General features: G+C 33.0%; 1 protein-coding gene across 10 annotated transcripts in view; it reads left to right on the forward strand.

Annotated features, from left to right (window-relative positions):
* Nucleotides 1-22,310, forward strand: part of LOC111064411 (ral GTPase-activating protein subunit beta) — an 89,261-nt gene that overhangs the window by 19,981 nt on the left and 46,970 nt on the right. For all 10 annotated transcript variants that reach the window (XM_039436731.1, XM_039436736.1, XM_039436726.1 and 7 more), the window contains 3 exons: nucleotides 10,298-10,531; nucleotides 11,383-11,495; nucleotides 20,625-20,772. In XM_039436731.1, the coding sequence (XP_039292665.1) occupies nucleotides 10,298-10,531; nucleotides 11,383-11,495; nucleotides 20,625-20,772 (495 nt within the window). The remainder of the gene's footprint in view (nucleotides 1-10,297; nucleotides 10,532-11,382; nucleotides 11,496-20,624; nucleotides 20,773-22,310) is intronic.

Here is a 22,310-nt window from a genome sequence, read left to right on the forward strand (position 1 = left end):
CTCGTAGCTACTACTTAGCTACTTAGCTACTCATGAACAGTAGACCTCGCGCTTTGTACGTTACATTGACCTGTTGCTATGTTTTCTCAAAAATAAATGAATAATCTATCAATTTAAAATGCCTAGAAAAATCCTAATTGAACATAGAGCTTTCTGACGTGTCGTCCCGGAGTGTGAGCGCAGTTATCAGGTCTGGCTGTCGTCGATACGCCAACCCAATCAACCCATCAGAGGACATTCTGAGTTTTCGCGTCGGCCAAAAATCGGTGTGTTGAATTTTAAAAATATAGACAACCATAAAGCTGATTTCCTACAAACTTCATTTTTCACTTTTCATGATTTTAGGAATCAATTTCTTTTCGATAACATTTGTTGCAATTTAATCATCAGAATCCAAAAGAAAAATGTAAAAAAAAACTTTTCCATCAATAACTAAACTTAGAATCATGGCCTAAGCTTATGGAAAGATACATTTTCAAGAATGTTCGATGTTTTTGAACGGGTAGTATTATAGTCTAGTGACATTCCGCCAACAGGCAAAGCTACAGGACCTGGACTATACATTGAGTTATTAATTGCATGCCTTATTGCATACAATTAATAGTCCACACGACAGCTGATTTTCCACCAAATTACTTTGAGATTTTTTTTTTTTTTTTAGATTACGTCCTAAAGACTCCAGTCATGGAGTATAAGACAAGTCATGTTATTACATAATAATTCTAACACTAAGTAGTTCAACCTAGTTTAGGTTTGAAAGGAATTCTTGTACACTATAAAAAGCTCTATCAACTAAATATTTTTTCATTTGTTTTTTGAAAATCTTCAAATCATCATTACTTTTCAAGATTTGAGGTAGCTTGTTATAAAATTTCCTACCAATATAATCTGGTTTTTGTTCAAATAACCTACTATTGTGACCCATTATATGATAATCTGCTCTGTTTCGCGTATTATACTCATGAACATCTGAATTCTGGATCACACCACTCGTTTTCACATGCATTACAACTTCATATACATACAAAGATGGCACAGTTAATAGACCAAGCTTTTTAAATAAAGGCCTACAAGAGTCTAACCTATTCACTTTCTCTATACATCTGAGTGCCTTCTTTTGAATCTTAAACACTCTGTCCATATTTTGTTGAGATGAATTACCCCATACTAAAATAGCATACCTAATATGAGATAGTATAAGTCCATGGTAAGCAGTTAACAGTAGTTTTTTATCATTCAGCCTAGCAAGCTGCCGCAGGACAAATACCCCAGATGATATCTTATTACATATCCTCTCAATGTAAGGATGCCATGTTAATTTCCTGTCCAATAAAATTCCCAAGAATGCTACTTTCTCTTCTTGGTCTAATTCATTTTCCTCTACAAACACATTTATTTCTCTATCCTCTACTGAATTATATTTACTTTTGAATTGTAGGAATTGACATTTCTTACTATTTATTGTTAATTGCCTTTGCTTCAAGAATTGGACAATTGACTGTACTCCAGTAAAAGCATTTATTTCTAGACTATCTAATAAATAATTGTTAAAGATAAGCGATGTGTCATCAGCAAACAACAGAGCTCTGTGATCTTTTAACTCTTTTGGTAATTGGTTCACATACAACAGAAACAGTAAGGGACCCAGAATTGAGCCTTGAGGTACTCCAGCCTGGACCTCCAGTTTTTGAGATTTAATTTTTACTATTTCATTCCCATCCACCTTGGTAAGCTCAACACACTGGTTTCTACCTATGAGATATGATTCAAACCATTTTAGTTCTATACCATTCACACCTACAGTTTTTAGTATTTCCAATAATATTCTATGGTTCACACAATCAAAAGCTTTGGATAAATCAAGAAATATTGCGGCTGCCTTCTCACCTGAATCTATTATATCTATTAGTCTTTCAACAAGGGATACTATTGCAGTCTTAGTAGATTTCCCTTTCTGGAACCCATGCTGTTCATCACATATGAAATTAATTTCTTCCAGGTGCATCAATAACCTATTTAAAACTACTCTTTCAAAAATTTACTTATTACATTTAGAATACTAATGGGTCTATAATTTTCAACTCTTTCAGAATCACCGCTCTTGAAAATTGGCAAAATTTTTCCTTGTTTCAGATCATCAGGGAAAATACCCTGCTCTAGTGAAGTATTAAGGAGATGCAATAAAGGGTCCAGTAATTCATTTTCACATTCTTTTAAAATTTTGCTTGAGACCCCATCCAATCCTACTGTTTTTTTGTTATTCAAATTTTTTATTATTCTTGACAACTCATCTCTTGATAATGGATGAAATTTAAATACCTTTTCAATTGGCTCAGCATTTAATGTAGTTGTATTATAAGTATTAGTGTTCAGTGACTTTTGGAGATTATATGCAACCTGTTGATAATATTTATTGAAAAAGTTACAAATGTCTATACTATCATCCATATAATTTCCATGTTCATCGATTATCCTAGGGACATTAGTAACTGTATCTTTTTGAGCTGCTCTCCTATTTCTATTAATTACCTCCCAAACAGCAGAGTTAAAATTGGTACTAGTTGTTAATATTTCAGCTGTTTTCTTACACTTAGCTTTCCTCACTTCTTTTGCATAGTTTTTCTTTAGACATTTGTATTTGACTTCACTCGGAACATCCCTCACTAATTTAAATTCCTCATAAGCTTCCCTAACAATATTTCTTTGAGTAAGAATATCTTCAGTTATCCATTCATCTACTTTGTTTAATTTACTTTTTACTTTGACTTTTTTTATCGGACAGCATACACTAATGTGAAATCTTAGAGTATCAATGAATTGCTTATATTTGTAATTTAGGTTACAACTGTTATAAACACTACTCCAATTTTCTTGAAGCAGTTCCTGCTTCAAACAATTTATATTTCCTAGCTCATATTGCTGAATTTCTTTCACAAAAGTTTTTTTTCTGCCTGGATTCTGGCCCTGCAACTTAACATCTAAAATTTGATAGTTATGATCTGATAGATCTGAGCTCCCTAACCTGACATTACAACCTTCTATATTTGTGAGGATATTATCAATAATTGTCTGTGAAGTTCGAGTTACTCTTGTATATTCGTGTATCTTAATTTCTAAATTATTCATATTAATAATATCTCTAATATCCTCTGTCATTTTATCCTGCCTGGCAAAATCGGTATTGAAATCTCCTACTACTATAACATTTGTGAAACGAGCGGTTGTAATTTCCAAAAGTGTATGGAGCAGCTCACAAAATTTTTGCCAGTCTCCATTTGGTGACCTATAGATACCTAACACTGCTACCTCAAATCGATCATCAATTTTTAACCTTAGTCCCGTCACCTCTGAATCCATCTCAACAGAAAATCTCTTAACAAAATCCAGTTCATAAGTTTGGGTATGTTTAGCATTGCTAGTGAATATACATACACCACCACTTCTATGAGCTATTCTACAAAATTCTGATCTCAGTGAATAGCCTGGAATCCTAACTTGATTTATTTCCTTTATTTTTAAGCCATGCTCTGTGAAAATAACAATGTCAGGATCCTCCTCTTTAAGAAATACTTCTAATCTGTCAATTTTGTTGCGAAGATACTGAATATTTTGATGATAAATACTAAAAACCTTACCATTTTGTGCTACTCTATCTCTAGCATTTGTAGCTATTTCCCTTTCCCTGTTTTGAGCCAATTTACTAAAAAATCGTTATTTGTTTTTTTGACTGTTTTTAAACCAGAGGATTGCAAACGGCTTTCAATCAGCTCTGCCAATCTATTACAAAAGATTACTTTGCCAGATCGATTTAGATGCAACCCATGATTAGTGAAGTTATGTCTTTTCAGCCTTTCATTTAGAAAACAAATCCCCAGTTGTTTAGAATTCTTATTTTTTAGGCTGTTGATTGTATTATGGATTGATTTGTTTGTCGAATTGATTGCTTCATTTAATTCTGGCCTATCAACCTATTAGGAATAGTACTTATTATTAAGTTTGTTTTTTTTGCTGAGTGGCACAATTTCCTTGATTTTTTCTGTTACTTGAGGAAGATGATTCAAGTTAGGTTCATTTATATTATTTGAGCCACCCAGTACAATTAGATAGTCATTTTCATCAAAGTCTTTAGTTTGTTCCCTAGCTGACTCTACAACTGCATTAATTGATGCACTTGGCTTGAAAAAACATTGGACATCAAATTTATTTTTTAATCTTTTATCAAGGAGATCACTGCAATCACGTCCATGACTGGACGTCAGTAGCAGAACTCTCCCTTTCCTATCTTTATTTCCCTCAGCTATATTTTTGGTTGCTGTCTTCAAAACCTCACTATACGTTTTATTTCGACCATTTTCAGAGCATTTCCCATCATTTAGGTTAGATTTTATTTTTTTTGCATTTGGACGGAGGTTCTATCATACATTTAGTATTATCAAATTTAGATTTTAGTTTCTTTATTTCCTCCGACATTAGACTACATTGATTTTTTAGATTTAGTATTTCTTTTTTATGGTCTTCATCTTGTAACTTTATAATCAGTTCCAAAGATTTAATTTCTTCTACCATCCCTAACCTTTCTTCCTCAGACGTTTTTAGAGTTACTTCTAATTGGTTTTTTTAAATTAGTGTGGCTACTTTGTAGTTGAGCAACTTTTTCGGCTAAAGTAGTTTGAAGAACTGGGGTTTTTGTGTTCGGAATGTTCGGAATTCAGGTGAGCTGATTTCATGTGTCGACTGTGAAGCGAATTTTCATATAGGATGTGTGAAAATGACCAAGGACGATGCGGACTACATAAAGAGAAACAAACAAATTTGGAGATGTAGCAGCTGTTCCTCTACACGTCGCAAAAGTATGGTGAGTGAATCGACAACAGGAAACAAGGACGTGACTCTCCAAGAACTCGCAGGAGTTCTTGAGGTAATTGCAGGAAATCAGACGTCGATGAAGGAGAATATTAAGAAAATGGAGTTGGAGCTTGGGAAATCAATTGAATCATGTCATCAGGCGATTAACGATATAAATAAGAAGTTTGATGAACAAAACAAGCAAATTAGCACATGCCTCATCAACATCGATAAGCTTTCAACAGAAGTCTAGCCTCAGGAAAGAAAATGCAGAACTGAAGGAACGCGTCGAGGATATGGAACAATACTCAAGATCGAACATGCTGGAATAAATGGTATACCCAAAAACAGGATGAAGATGTAACAGAAATCATTTGTAGAATGAGCGAAGCATTAGGACACAAAATAAAAGCAGATGCAATCGACATTTGTCACAGACTTAAACAACGAAATGAAAACCTACCTCCACCAATCGTTGTCAAGTTCGTTCGTAGAACAGACAAACAAGTAATATTGAATAAAAGGAAAGTTACGAGGCAGTTTTCTACAAAGCAGATGGGAGAAACAACGGACCATCCAGTCTATGTGAATGAAAGTCTAGCACCTACGCGAAGAAGGATTTTCACCATGGCGAGAGAGATCTTCAAAAGAGGAAGGATCAAGGAAGGGAAGATTCTAGCTAGGAAAGAAGACGGAACACCAGTTATTGAACTCAGAACAGTGAACAAGTGAAAAAGTTGAGCGTGATAAGTGCATCTAAGCAGCCAGGTAACCAAGAAAATAACAGTGTCAGTACCGTAAATAAAAATGTCATCAGAGATAAGTAGCAGAGAAACACTAATTATTCATCAAAATATACGCAGTCTGCGAAGTAATTTCGATTTATTCTTAGTGCAAATGAGGAAATTAGAAAACAACCCGCTAATAATAGTCTTGACAGAAATATGGATACTAGAGAATGAAATAGACTTATATCATATAGAGGGCTATTCCGTACATGGTAATTTCAATCATAACTACAGAGCAGGAGGAACTTTGGTTTATATAAGCAGTGAGATAACGTTCAAAACAAAGACAATAGTTTTTATTTCAGCGGACTGTGTACATATATCTTGTTCATATAATAATTTTGAATTTCAGTTGTTGGCTGCTTACAGGTTGCAATCAAACTCACCCAAAATATTTCTTAACGAATTAACCTTGTACTTAGAAGAAATATTTAATATTAACGAAAACAATGAGGTCCCTTTCTTTTTCACGGGAGATATAAATATAGATCTTTTTCAGAACACCAGAATTATTGACGATTACAAATATTTAATGAATAGTTTTGGATTTGAATCACTCATACTGATTACACTCATAGGTCCCGATTTTCCAACTCTTTAATAGATCATCTCTACTTAAAATCCGGCAAAAATAGAACAAAACTGAATAAAATTAATCTAATTCCAGAAATACTACATTTAGATATAACTGATCACAGTACAATCATACTTAAAGTTGAAGGATTGAAGAGATCCAACGAAGAAGCAGATACAAATTATAAAAAAATATGCCTAATCAATTACCGGAAGTTGAATAATATTTTATCATCGATTGATTGGGATAGAGAAATACCAGCAGTATCAGTTGATGAGGGATGGGAAAATTTCATTGACATTTTAAAAAGCGCTATCAAAGATTCACAAGAAAATCTTCTTTTAGAAAATAACTTGACACAGAAATATAGGTCGCCATGGATAAATAGTTATCTGATCAAGCAAATAAACTTAAGAAATGAGTTATACAAGAAAGTTATCAAACAACCTAATAATGACGACTTAAAACAAATATACAATACATTCAAAAATAACTTACGTAATGAACTGAGAGAAAGAAAACAATATTATTATTCAAAACTGTTTAGAGAAAGCCAGGGAAACATTAGAAAGACGTGGAAAACAATTGACGCGTTAATAGGATTGAAAAAAAATAAAGAACCACTAAAACTGATTGTTGATGAGCAGGGAAATAGCATACATGATAGTAATAAAATTTCTAATTCGTTTAATTCTTATTTTCTAAATGTTGTGAATAAAATGAATGATGAATTAGAACAAACCACATTGCAAACCAGGGAAGAGTCTGCTAGAATATCAAAAATAAGGTTTCCATACAATTCTCCAACAAATTCAATTTTTCTCCACCCTACAAATCCGGAGGAAGTAGCAAGTACAATAAGAAAATTGAAAAATAAATCTTCGCCAGGTGTAGATGGGATAAGCACAAGCATGATTAAAAAACTTACATGAATTATTTGAACAAATTAACCGATCTAATTAACCTAAGTATTGCCAAAGGAAAATTCCCAAGCATGTTCAAACACAGCGTAGTTATACCTATTCCTAAAAAGCCAAATTGTAAAAACATAGATCAGTTCCGCCCAATTTCACTTTTACCGGTTTTTTCCAAGATTTTAGAAAAAATATTCAAGATTAGACTTGAAAACTTTTATAAAAATAATAACTTTTTTAGTGATAACCAATATGGTTTCCGTGAAGGAAGAAGTACAGAAGCGGCAATTAAAAATCTCATTTCAAAAATAAATGACAGTTTTAGTGTTAATAATAAGTGTGCAGCTCTGTTTCTTGATATATCTAAAGCATATGATGCAATTGATAAAAACATGCTTCTAAAAAAACTTGATTTATCAGGAGTAAGAGGAATTGCCAATGATTGGTTAAGATGCTACCTATCTAATAGGAGTCAAAGGGTCAGAATTAACGATACGTTGAGTGAACCCGGGGACATTACCATAGGTATTCCTCAAGGATCAGTGTTATCAAGTACTTTATTCCTGGTCTTTATTAACGATTTGACGGATGGTGACTTACAGGGAAAGATTACATCTTTTGCAGACGATACAGTTATATTTTATTCGGCCAAAACAAATCAAGAACTTAAAAATAAATTAGAAATGGATCTTAAGCACCTTAGGTGGTGGTTTTGCGAAAATAAATTAACTATCAACACAGACAAATCTAATATAATACAATCTAATCTTCAAAACACGGATCAGGAGTTAACTAGTATTTACTTCCATAAATTAGATTGTGCGCAACAGGTGAGTAATATATTGTGTAACTGTGAAACTATAAAACAAGCACGTACAGTTAAATATCTGGGCCTCATATTGGATAGTAGGCTCACTTGGTCAGATCATGTACAGAAGATAAAAATGAGTTATTTGTATACATAAGGAAGTTCTATTACCTCAGACAGTTATGTCCAAAAGAAGTATTGTTACAATTATACCATGCAATTATTGGTTCTAGAATAATTATGGAATAATATGCTATGGGAGTGCATACAATGTTCATATTAAACCTGTGATTACTGGTCAGAACATATATTAAAAATAATTTGTAATAAACCTAAACAATATAGTTCAATGATGCTCTTCAGAGAACTGTCAATATTATCAGTGAGACATTCTTTTCTATTCAAAGCATTGCTGGATTTAGCTAAAAATAATTTCGATATTCAACAGATGAGAGAAAGAATAAACCTCAGGAATTCACAGGACATTAACCTCCCAAAACCAAGATTAGAGCATTCCAGACGACACTTCAAATACATAGCTATAAAATATTCAATTCACTTCCAGTAACAACAAGGAAAATAACGTCACGTCAGTTATTTAGAAAAGAAATCAAGAAATTCATTTTACAACTAGACAACCCGAATGATTTTTTTACTAAATTAATATAGGTCTAAATTTAGTATAATTTACACATTACACGACATGAACACTGCAACAATCAAAGATCATTGAACTCACAAATCCCGTCCGGTATGCGTAAACAGTAAGACAGTATCAAATTTCAATCACTGTATCTTTCTTCAAAACGCATTCATTTATGGTATAATTACATCAGCACTTTGAAAAAAAAACGAAACGTTAACTATGAATAAAATTGAACTAAATATGAAAAAAAACAGCAACCACTCCGTACATAGTTTTAAGTTTTGTGTAAGTGTGTGTGTGTGTGTGTGTGTGTGTGTGTGTGTGTGTGTGTGTGTGGTGTGTGTGTGTTGTGTGTGTGTGTGTGTGTGTGTGTGTTGTGTGTGTGTGTGTTTGTGCGCATGTGTGAATGTGTGTGCGTATGAATGTGTGCGCATATGTGAATGTGTGTGCGTATGAATGTGTGCAAGAATGATTATAAATATTGACATATTGATTTATTTCAATATAATACCATATTCAATTATTATGTTCTTCATGATATATATTTAAATTTGTATATAAATATTTTATTATATATATTCAAGTGTCCCCACACAGGGTAGCCTATAGGGACACATATTAGAAATTAGGAAACAATATTGTATTTGATTTTTGGAATGCATTTGATTGTATAATTATTTTTTTTGAATAAAAATTCTTCAAATTCTCAAATTCTTTATTTGCCATAATACAATACAGAATAAAGAATTTGAATTTGAATTTTGAATTTGAATTTGAATTTGAATTTTGGTTTTGGCGTTTTTGAATTTTGGTTTTGGGATCGCGTAAGTACTCCCGCTATGTGTACATTTCTATTACTAACCTTCGGTGTTCTACTTGAGCTCATCTTCCTATCTAAGAAATTATATTACTTGCAATAATAATAATTGATTTATAAATGATAGGATTTTAATTTGGTTATAATTTTAGTCAAGTATCTATGTTTATTTTTAATTCTTGAAAACCTAACCTCAAACTAACCTCTAAACCGTGTTTGGCTTATTAAAATAGAATTAAGAATCAAAATCTAAAACAAAATGATAAAACGTGATCAAGAAACAATTAATAATGAAATTAACACAAAATTTGTACTTATCCGTGACTATTTATAACACAAAATCTTCCAAAACCCATGAGCGAAATTATGTAGGACTTTCATTCACAACCTCTAACCTTGGTTGATATTAATTGCATGCAATTTATAATCCACTCGACAGCTGATTTATGATGAATAATTCTATAGTCTGATTTTTACGGTTATATTGGCGATCGAACGAGACTCTTTTACCTTTTGTATTATCCTTTAAAAATTTGTTATAACTTTTTTAATAATGCAAAATTTAAAAAAACCTTATATATACGTCGACGCGAAATTCAAAAAGGAATATACCTGTAGAATTTCATGAAAATCTATTGCCGCGTTTCGCCGTAAATGCAGAACATAAATATAAACATGGAAACTTATAAACATTAAGAGAAATGTAGAACCGTCGACTTGAATCTTAGACCTCACTTCGCTCGGTCAATTATATGATGTTATATTGAACATCAATATAAACATGAAAACTTATAAACATAAAGAGAAATGTAGAACCGTCGACTTGAATCTTAGACCTCACTTCGCTCGGTCAATTATATGATGTTATATTGGTGACATGACCAATTTGATGTTAACATTTGCAGATGACGTAGGCGACAAATTGTGTGAACGCGTGCTGAGTGTGCTATTCGAAGTGTGGCTGTTGGCATGCGTGCACTGCTTCCCCTCTCCCCCACTCTGGAAGACCCTGCGTGAGATGTCGATGAACTGGCGTCACCGGGTCGCTCTGGTCGAGCAATGGAACCGCGTCAACTTGGCGCTCACGCAACGGTTGCTCGACTTCATGTACGGGCCCAGTTTTCCTCAGCTCAAGATTTGTGAGTACAGATTGAATATAGGTTGGAAAAGTAAATAATATAGGCCTGCATAGAGTAGTTGAATAGGTTATAAAAGTGAAAAAGATAATTATATTCAATAGTTGATAGACGTTGAATAATGCATGACGGTGTAAGTGTCGTTGAACAATGTAAGTAAAGAAAAAGTGGTGTTGACGCACTACCTCTGTAAACAAACCTGTAGTGCATTCGTGTGACGTCAGCACAGGTAGGGCTCCTACACCAATAAAAATTCGTTGATTTCAGCTGATCTATATCAGCTAGAGTTTCTATTGGTGTAGGAGCAATACCTACTATTACTATTAAATAATAGTAGGTATTGGTAGGAGCCCTACCTGTGCTGACGTCACACGAACGCACTACGGCTTTGTTTACGGAGGTAGTGGTTGACGTTGACTTCATGTACGGACCCACGTTTCTTGAGCTCAAGATTTGTGAGTCGATTGAGATAGTAGATAATAATATTGACTATAGATTATTCATAGAGTCAAAGATTTGTGAGTAGAGGATAAAAAAAGTTGGAAAATTTAATAGAGAATAATAGTTCAGACCCAATTCTACTTAGTATTAATTTTCGGTCTACAATCGTAGAAGATGTCTCATTTTTTTCGGTTAGACTAGTATAATGAGAAACGCAATGATGTCGAAATTACAGGCAAACATCTCGAAAACAGAGAGGCCAATATTTTTAGGGCTGTGTTATATCGCTTGAATTTTGATAACCGTTCAAGATATTCTACCTGGTTTGTGCACAAAGTTCTAGAATATTTCCTGCAAATTTGTTCATTTTGGGGAATAGATTACAGTTTCCCACACTTCTCTTCTATTTACAGTGGAAGACGACATCCAACTAATCCCGGAAGGTATGTCGAACGACTGCGTCGCCCAATGCTGGTTCCGTCTGCTGCATTGCATCGGCAATCCCGTTGACCTGTGCAGACCGCAGGTATAGTCACTATTCATTCATTCTTACATTTATCCAGTCTTTCAATCTTTAAGGGCCGGTTTCCGAGCTCGGGATCTATAAGTTCTGGACTTACAGAGTTCAGGACTAAAATAAGCGCTCGGGTCTAAATTTACTTAGTCACGATTTAATCTTCTGAACTCCGGGGTCTATTAAGTTCTCGACTTAAGCTGTGTTTTCGTAACGGGCAGAAGCAGAATCGATTGCAGCGCACCCAAGCGGGCAGAAACAGTAACACTCAAAGAACTAGTTCTTTGACATGAATTTTGCTTTATGTGTTATGGGTAATGAATTTTTTGGGTTGTTCAAAAGGTAATTCTAAAATGATTATTGGATATTTGATTCATTATAGTGAATTAATTGCTTTTTATAACTCAGATAACTTTTCCACAATTATTAGTTACTTCAATAATGCTAAATATTATGCTTTATAGGCATGTCAATCAAAGAGTTAACTTTTCATTTCCTATACCTGGAAATTTGTAAGGGTAAATTATTTTAAGTAACTGTGATTGTATTTCATTATTAATAAGATATTATTTTATTAATTAGAAGCATTCCATTATTAATAATATATTATTATAATTATTTTATCAACTAGAATCAATTGCCTTCAGAGTCAATGCATGTTCTTTGAATCACATTGCGTATAGGTAGGCCTACCTACTTGTATGAGTACCGTATTCAACTTCAAAGGCCTATTGAAGCTCTATCGAAAAAAAATTCAAATTAATAAATAAGTGCTTTACTTTTGGCATTTTTGGAATCTACGGGTTATATTACACCAAGAGAAATAAATACTGTAAACTTTTCTTAGGCAATTTTATTTTAGCAGTCCCCTTCTTGATCATTTGGATAGGTACGTCCCGGCTGATATACATGAAATATAATAATCGTGAGGCCCATTGACTGCCTAAATCAATATGCCTTCTCAGGCAAGGTTCAATTGGGGACTCCTCACCAGTAAAAGCTATACGAATATTAAAAATTATTATTATTATAGATTACTGTAACACATATGACATGTACAAAGTGTATTAAAACAGGCGAACTAATTCTAATAATTATTGTTGAGATAACTATATCTTGCTAGAATAAACAGGTTCTCTTATGGTACTTTAAATAACACATAGCCTATTTTAAAATGGATAAATATCTATTGATTATAGAAGGTAACTAGTACCCTTGTGATATTCCAAAATGAAACATGATTAGTTTCGACATTTTCAATAAGGACTCTCTTGACAATGACATAATTTTATTAGAAACTGGTCATGCTTATTTTGAATATATTAGGGTAGGCCTACTAGTTATTTTTCATAATTAAAACATTAAAGTTGCTCTATTAAAATGAATACTTTATTAGATATTCATTAGAATTAGAGTAGCCATTCAAACTCCTTATTTACTTATAATGTTCTAAAAGCTCATCAATTTTAATCAAAACCTTGGAAATATAGTCTAGAAGGTAGAATTAAAAGTAATTATATTTGATGTGGCTTGGAACATAATATTTTCAACTTTTGCGTGAGTTATTTTTCATATTCAAAGAATTATTACCCGTTCAATGCAGTACATAAGTACTATTATTTAATTCTTAATGCAATACATAATTGTGATAGCTTACCTTATTTTATATAAAATTAGCAATGTTAAATAATTTTATTATTTCCAAAAGAAGCAGAAGCCATACAGAACCAATAAAGTTGTTAATAAGAGTTCGATGCTGTTGGGTTGAATATAGTTTTAAAAATCCCTCAAGTATAAACCATCAAAACTTATTTTATTAGCTTCATGTCACTTGCTGTTTTCTTAAACTACCTGAATTGAAGCAGTTAGCAGGAGCGATCGCCCAACCCCCCCCCCCAAAGAGGATATTATTATGAATAACATGAAATAAACACATCAAGATTTACTGAAAAAATTGATATATTTCTTAGATTAGTCCATCTCTTTCTTCTGTAGGCTACTACATCATACATGAATTATATCCATGGAATATTATTCATAGCTGATTTTCTTTGTCATCCTCTACTTCTGGCTGGTACACCACTAGGCCTGAAATCAAAAAGTTATAATTTATTATTCATTATAAAAAAAACTTTGCAAAGTGAATTCTGAAATTGATTGTTTGTAATCTGTATAAGTTTTCAATTATATTTCTTGGCAAGGAACTCCCAATAATGAAAAGTAATATTATATGAGAAATTCCAACAATCAGTTGAATTATTATTAGCATCAATCTCCATGTAGGAATTGGTATTAATCAGTGTGTCCAAAGGTCAAAAGAACTTTTTGGTGAACAACATATTTTTGGATACCATGAACAATTCATTCATTTCTGTAGTCAGTAGGTCTACTTCTCGACCGTTTGGTTTATTTGACTCTTCAAAAATGTACTGCATAAAGTAATTATTGGTTCTTTATTTAGAGAAACAAGTTTAATGAAACAAATGGAAATATAATCAATTAATTGCTTGATCTGAAATGATGATTATCTACAACATTATAAGTAGAACTAAGTGATTTGAAAATGAATACCAAACTGTAAATACATAAATCTCTCTCAAAACAATGCAGGTATTTCATCCATGAATTCAATTATAAATTTTAAAAGGTGGAATCACTGTCATTTAAGCTATTATTCAGTGTTTTTTACCAGCACTTGCTGGTTGAATTTTTGAAGTCATCTATTCATAGTTCTAATGTATGGTCATTTATAAAGTTCAACATTCACTCAAGAACAAGATGAACAGTTGAGAAGAGTGTTTAAAAAACAATGTATTCACTCATCATTCAGGGAATAGAGCTGTTCATAATATTTGGTATTTCCTCCATAATGAAATAATTTATGTAACAAAATCTAATAATGTGATAACATTGAATCAATAATCTGATGTTAAAATATTATCACATTATTAGATTTTGTTACATAAATTATTTCTTTATGGAAGGAATCCCAAATATTATGAACAGCTCTATTCCCTGAATGATAAGTGAATACATTGTTTTTTAAACACTCTTCTCAACTGTCCATCTTGATCTCATGTGGTTTCACGTAGTTTCGAAATATTAAAATTTCCTGTAAGCTATTAATGATTTTGTAATTAGTCAGTTTTTCAATTATTTTAGTCACATACCATATTTATGTCTTACTATTTGAATATCTAACATCAAATCAATAATAAAACATCGTGGATAAACTTTTTGAAAAAATGGGAAACTGTATAAAATGACATCGCCCACATATAGTTTAAAAAATGTGTGGAATTTGATCTTACCTAACTAACTCATTCTATCTATGGGCTCCAAAGAATTTTTCTATCCTGGTCAGCAAAAATGAATTCATATGCATTTCCTTTGAGCACATTCTCTTCAATATTTTGTTTGTAAATGGTACCTGAAAAAAGAAACATATTTAATCTTTCAAAATATATTTTGGAGATAAAGTGAAGTTAATCATCAATGATAATACATAGGCCTAGTTTGGACTTTGAATAAATTAGAAGTGAACTGGGCCTCAATAAACTATTTACATTAGATAGACTATACATACTAAAAGTATATAGCCTACTTACATTCGTAGCACATAACAGAAAACACTTTAAAGTTTTATAATATAAATTAAAACAGGAGACACACGACATAGATAGATTAAAAACACTGAAAAACTTACATTACACTCTCTGCTCGGTCGAGAAAAGGGACACAGCTCCTCGAAAATTTCCGATTATAATGTAAGTTTTTCAGTGTTTTTAATCCATCTATGTTGTGTGTCTCCTGTTTTAATTTTTACTATTTACATTGATATACCTGGCATCACGCAATAGAGCATGAATAAGTTTTTCAAATACATTACTATTTAAGTTTTAAATGAGTTTGGTAGCAATGGTCAACCAGAAAAATAGTACCTACCTATTCTATCTTTTTTCAATGGCAGTCTTTCAATATTCAATTACACTGACTCTGATCAAGTTATTTCTATAACAATCTATGAACTAATTTTGTTTCCAAGTGAATTTGAATTAATTAAAAGAAGATTAATTCATAGATAGGTACCAAAGACAAAGTAAATGTTCTAATAGTCAGGTTAGTTTTGTTATTGTATTGATAAACTATGGGTTTACAATATTTTGAGGTGCAACAAGGATAATGGAAGTTTAGGACTTAGAATGTAATGGATTACTTCAAAGTCAAATGATGATGCTATTTTCAATAAATCTGTTTGTGAAAACTACTAGCTGCATTATAAAAAATGTATTTTGTGATTAGGCCAACTCAATGAAAGTGTAAAAGATTGTTAGCATGAAATGCTATCTTATTTTATCATGTAATGCAAAATGTTATCTTGGTTGAATAATGTTTTGAATCTGATCATTTAATGTTAATCTAATCAATCAAGTTTGAATGAGTTTAAATCTAAATAGTTGATTAGATTTCTCTCTTTCTTGTGATAATTCTCTACCATACACTAACTGGCTAGTCTAGGCTTTACATTATTATTAAACACTAGAAATTATACTTTAAACAAATAAATAAACTTTCGTCAACTTCTAACTTCTTGAAAAATGAAAAATATAGCAATTTAGACCTAGAGACTAGGTTATTAAAGGCCTACTACAGTAGGCTACCTGAATAAAAATTGTAAACATGCTGGTAGGCTACTTATAAAAATTATATCAAATTGTGTACGGTAGATCTAGCCTACTTTATTATGAGAAATTTAAGTCTACTTACTTGAATCCTCTATCACATCAGCAATTTTTAACCATATTCTATTTTTCAAATAGGTAATTTGTTTTGTTGTAATTTAGTTTTGTTGGTAAAACTAAATACATGGAGCTAGCCCTGCGGACTCAAGGTGATGTTCATGGCAGGGTGCTGCACTTGCATTGCAATACATGTGCTGTTGCGGAGGGCTGCCAGTGTCCAGTTGTTGAGCTGGTCGACAAATACAAGTATTTGGGTGTTGTTTTTGATAGCCGGCTCTCCTGGTCGGCTCACACTGCATACATCAATGGTAGGCTGAGGAAGTTTATTTATGTGTTCTCTGTGTTGTCCAGAATCCTCAACCATGGACTGTTGAAAATGGTATATTATGCATTTGTACAATGCATCCTTCAATTTGGCATTATAGTCTGGGGAGGTTCCACAAATGCATCAGTAAAGTGTTTGGAAATAACCCAGAAGGCCATTATCAAGACAGCTCTTTGTGTTCCGATCCGTTACCCCACAGAAGCATTGTTCAATTCATTTAAAGTGCTGGACCTGAGACAACTTTTTATCAAGAACCTGCTTTTGTTTGGTTTTAAAAGAAATTTCAATATGTTGCAACCTGTGAACCATGTTTATCCAACTAGATATAGAATTAATGTCGGCATAACTGTCCCCCCTATCAATAGATCTGCATCAGCATCCAACCCTCACCACCTTATCCATATTATCTACCAGAATATCCCAACAGATTTGCGTACAGTTTTACCAAGCACAAATATCTACAAAAGAATGCTTACCTCATGGCTAATTCAAACTGGTAGAGAATCTTCTAAAAATATGTTAAGGTCAGCCCACACCACTTATATTTAAAAATACATTTCATAGTTTCTCCTACCTTCTGATATATTATCTTCAATGATCACTAATCTTATTTTTATTCTTTGTATTCTCAGTTCTATAATATTATATCTTCTCTTCAGATTTTAGATCCTATTCTACATTAATTTCCTCATTATCCTTATATTCTTATCTCTCTCTCTCTCTCTCCTCTCTCTCTCTCTCTCTTCTCTCTCTCTCTCTCTCTCTTCTCTCTCTCTCTCTCTCTATCTATCTATCTATGTATGTACGGTATGCATTTGTATGTGTAGGTCTATACATGCATCTGTGAACATATATGTGTATGTTTATTTTTCTTCTTAAATATAATAATAAACTATTAGACGGTGCAGTACTTGATCAAAATCCAATGCAACTCGGTCCCCGCGCACAGGCACAGCCCATGCGGGGACCTTCCTCCTATTCAACAGTTATTTGTGTTAACAGCAATAATAGTTATCAATGTTTATTAATTTAACAGTCACAGTTTTTGTTAATCATGGTCATGTATTTTTAGAAATTTTATTTTATATACATTATAATATCAACATAGGCTACTAGGCTCATAGTCATGTTATAATTCTGTGTATATCTTGAGTTTTATTGCTGCTATAACATGTATTGTGTTTTTGTTTTTGAGGAATAAACAGTTTGATTTGAAAAAAAAAAAAAATTCGTTGTGCAGGTCTGGAAAGTACAAAACTTTGAACTGTCGCATCAAATTTATAACGAATTTCACGCCTTTCTGTAGTAAATCCATTTTCAATTTCTCTTGTAAAAATTATAAGAATAAAGAAACCAATAGAAATATTTTATACCTCAATTTTCTACTGCAAATTAATTTTACAGTATAATAGTAGCAATCCGAAATCTGACAACCAACAGCAAAATAATATCAAAACAAACCATTCAACAATTGAAGATTGAGGTTAAAAAGAACATGGCGTCTGATCCAGAGAAAGATTATTCTGCCGGTGTCACGTGATCAGAGCAGAAAAGTAATTCGAAGCTGTCCGTTCTCGTCGACAGAAAATTAGAAAAAACAGAAAATCTCGTCGCCGAAATTAGTTCTTTTTCGACAAAACGGTTCACGAGCAGTGATCGGTCGAAGCAAAATAGCATTGTGTTGATAGGCCTTATAAAGAACGGCAAAATGAACGACAGTTCGTCTCTGATTTAAACAGTTCTTTTTTTCTGCTCAACTTTCTGCCGATGGGTGAATACTCCCATAAGAACCAATGTTAATTTAAAGTGAATTCTGTCGTCTGCCCGTTACGAAAACACACCTTTATGAGTCCACGACTGCATGAGGGAAATTCACATTATTTTGCTGTTGTATTGTTGGCATTATACCAAAACAGAAACAGCTGATTGCAGCGGGATAATTCAAATGAGCATGCTCTCCAAACTATTTTGTAAAAATAGTAGGCCTATTCAAAGCAAAACCTTTGAATGGTGAATGAATAAACATTTCATTTTACGTTATGCAATTATTGATCATTGATCCTAACCAGTGATTTTGGAATAAAATTTCATTAGGCTATTGAGTTTGAAAACGTATTTGTTTTGAAAAAAATGGAATAATAATTTATTTTGTTATATTATTATTATTATTAATTATGTTAAATATGACATTGATTAATAACATTCAGATTGGAATATAAATTCAAGGCAATCCTTGTATTATTTTTCTTGAACATTTTTAGGTTATGTCAGTAAAATAAGGATAGTTTTTTACACATAATTCTGATACAATTTTATTCTAAAATGAACTTGCGAACTATAAATTATGAATTTAGATAGACTAATCCAAATAATTGAGGTATTCCATGACATCTATTTGGCTTTTTATCTACTCCAAAACAATAACTGAATTGTGTTTGCTCCGTTAAGTCTAGAACTTGAATTTAAACCCTACCCCAGTCGAGGTTTTAAAATCACGCTGTTTTAAGTCCTGGACTTGACAATTTTTGATAAATCCTTGACTCAGAAAGAGGCGAGAATCTAATTCAAGTCCTGGACTTTACTCAGAAAGCGAAATTATGAACTCCAGGGTCTAACGTGATCTCTAAACTCCAGAGTCTATTCAAGTCCTCGACTACGTTAACGCTCTGACTCGGAAAGCCAATTTTCTGACTCCAGAGTTTAAAGCCAGTTAAAGTCTAGAACTTAGCTAAATTCCGAGCTCGGAAACCGGCCCTAAATATTTCTATCTTTTATACATCCATTCATTCAGCTCTCCACCCATTCCCTATTTCAATCATGTAATACTTTAATAAAGGCTCATTCGATTATGTGGGATCCGACTGAGATCTCAGTAATATTTACGCAGTTAGTCTGGTATTACCACGATCACGATACTACTAGGACCTTTAGGGCAAACCTTCAAAGCCACTTTCTTCTTGAAAACTTTATTTTTCAGTACAGTAAATGAACTAACTGACGTTACTCTTTCATTCATAATAATAATGTAAATTGATAATCATGATTAATAATTATTTTTTCATTAATTATTTTCATCCAGTATAAATTTATTCAATCATTCGTTAATGAAAACAAGAACAGAAGACAAGTTTGGAAGCCTTGAAGCATTAGTTTTGGAGGCGTGATGTTATTCTAAAGATGATTATATGAATTAAAATTTGGAAATCATTTTTGGTTTCCTAATATCGAAATAGAAATATGGAAGACCAGTTTTGGTTGTCTAAAAGTGCGTACAGACTTGAGCGACATACACACACGCATCTCACTTTTCATCAGTTGATGCGTATTATATTGAAGGGCCGGTTTCCGAACTCGGAATTTGCCAAGTTCTAGACTTTAAACAGCTGGAGTTAGAAAATTGGCTTTCCAAAACGTTTTTCCTTGACGAAATGCAACATTCCTAAATAATTCAAAATATCTGAAACTTCACACTATTTTCTCTTTATTTAATTTTGTGTTCAATTTTATAGTTTTTCGAAATTTAAATTAAACGTGGACTGCGACTACGCCCCGTTTTGGAAAGCCAATTTTCTGACTCCAGCTGTTTAAAGTCTAGAACTTAGCTAAATCCCGAGCTCGGAAACCGGTCCTTACTGTTTCTGTACAAAGTGTTCGTGGCGCTTAAGTCTGCACGTATCTTTAGAAAACGTTTTGTCGGAAGACGTTGAAAGTGTAAGACTTACCATGCAGTTGATTGTTTGTCGTACTGCAATACTGCCATGCAGTATTTGTGTTCTTGGTTAACAATGTATAATAATGTATGACTATTGTCTATTTGACAATTGATTATTACCAATATGGTATTTTTCTTACCAACTAAGGGTCGTTTGCACAGTCAAAGCTCAAACTCGATTCAATCAGCTGGTGTCTTAAACTCAAAATGAAACACATTATAACAAACTAGACTTGATACGGATTTAATCCAGTTCAAAATTAAATTTAGTTTAAACTGTCACTGTGCAAACGGCCTTAAGACAAATAAGTGAATTGAATCTTGGACGGAATGAACGGTTGTTTGTTCACACTGTTCTGTAGGTGATCAGCCAGACACAGAAGTTCCTGCAGTTTGCGATCACGAGCGACAGTGTGGTCGACCCCTGCCAACATCCCTGTCTGGCCGTCCTGCCTCACAACTTCCTCAAGGCCATCAAGGGCATAGCGGGACAGGTGGACGCGTTTCTGGGTGAGTGGCTGCATCTTCTCACTACTGGGTTTCTGATGGCGAAGACCATGTTAAGTTACCTCATCGGTGTCTTACCTTAGAGATACCCTTCAGGTAGTCTTTTTTCCGTTATGACTATTCTTGGATATAAATAAAAATAGAAATCCTTAGAAATAAAAGTACCCTTTTTAAAATTGTTTACTTACAATATGTTTCGGCTATATTATGCCACTAGCCGTCAGGCTCGCTTCGCTCGCCATATCCGTCTAGCCCCGACGACCCCCGACTGGATCGTTCAAAATTGAGATCAGCGGGCTCGCTTCGCTCGCCTGCATTTTTCATTTGAGCATGCTTCATTTCATCAGAAAGTCAAAGTTCTGAGAAAACGCAGAAAAGCTGAGAAAAACGTTGGAAAAACGCTGATTTTGGGCGTATCTTTGATGAAATATTAAAGTCACCTCATCACAAAAGTTTTAGACCTCTGTACCAAATTTGAACATTTTCTGTCTATTACTTGATGAAAGAACTGAAAAACGCAAAAAACAGCTAATTTTGGGCGTATCTTTGGTGTTATTTCAAATTCCTTCTAACACAACATTATTACACCCTAGCTTAGCTTCTGTACTAAATTAGAACAATTTCTGTTCATTTGTTCTCGATAAATCTGAGAAAAAGCAAAAAAACGCTGGAAAAACGCTAATTTTGGGCGTATCTTTGACGTTATTGTAAATTCCTTCTAACACAACATTATTACACCCTAGATTAGCTTCTGTACTAAATTTGAACAATATCTGTTCATTTTTTCTCGATAAATCTGAGAAAAAGCAAAAAAAAAACGCTGGAAAAACGCTAATTTTGGGCTTATCATTGACGTTATTGTAAATTCCTTCTAACACAACATTATTACACTCTAGCTGAGCTTCTGTACTAAATTTGAACATTTTCTGTTCATTTGTTCTCGATAAAGCTGAGAAAACGCTAAAAAAAACGCTGGAAAACGCAGATTTTGGGCGTATCTTTGAAATTTTTTACAAATTCGTTCTTATTGCGCCTCTAAAGGGCCAACTGAACATACCTACCAAATTTGAACGTTTTGGTCCGGTAGATTTTTAGTTCTGCGAGTGAGTGAGTGAGTGAGTGAGTCAGTCAGTCAGTCAGTGAGTGCCATTTCTCTTTTATATATATAGATTATCAAGCGATTGGAAAAAAGTATCACTTGATAATAGCATCATATAGCCGAAAAATGTTGTGAGTGAATAATTTTAAAAAGGGTACTTGGATCTCTATTTTTATTTAAACCCTTCAGGTACCCTGATTGTACCCTTGGGCTCGGTTGCACAAAAGCCTTCTTTTCAAAAACGTCTTCTCTGATTGGTTCTTGTGGCATTTAATCATGATTAAAATTTAACAGGTTCTTGTGAAAACATTCATAGATATATTTATTTCTTAGCGAATTCCTGAAGAGTGAGTCAATAAATTTTAGGAGTTCAAGGAAATTGAAACAAAATTTCTAAATTAGTAATGATACTGCTATTCAGTTAATAAAATCAATATGGAAA

Source organism: Nilaparvata lugens, chromosome 10 (genome assembly GCF_014356525.2).
Source record: "Nilaparvata lugens isolate BPH chromosome 10, ASM1435652v1, whole genome shotgun sequence".
Taxonomy (NCBI): Eukaryota; Metazoa; Arthropoda; class Insecta; order Hemiptera; family Delphacidae; genus Nilaparvata; species Nilaparvata lugens.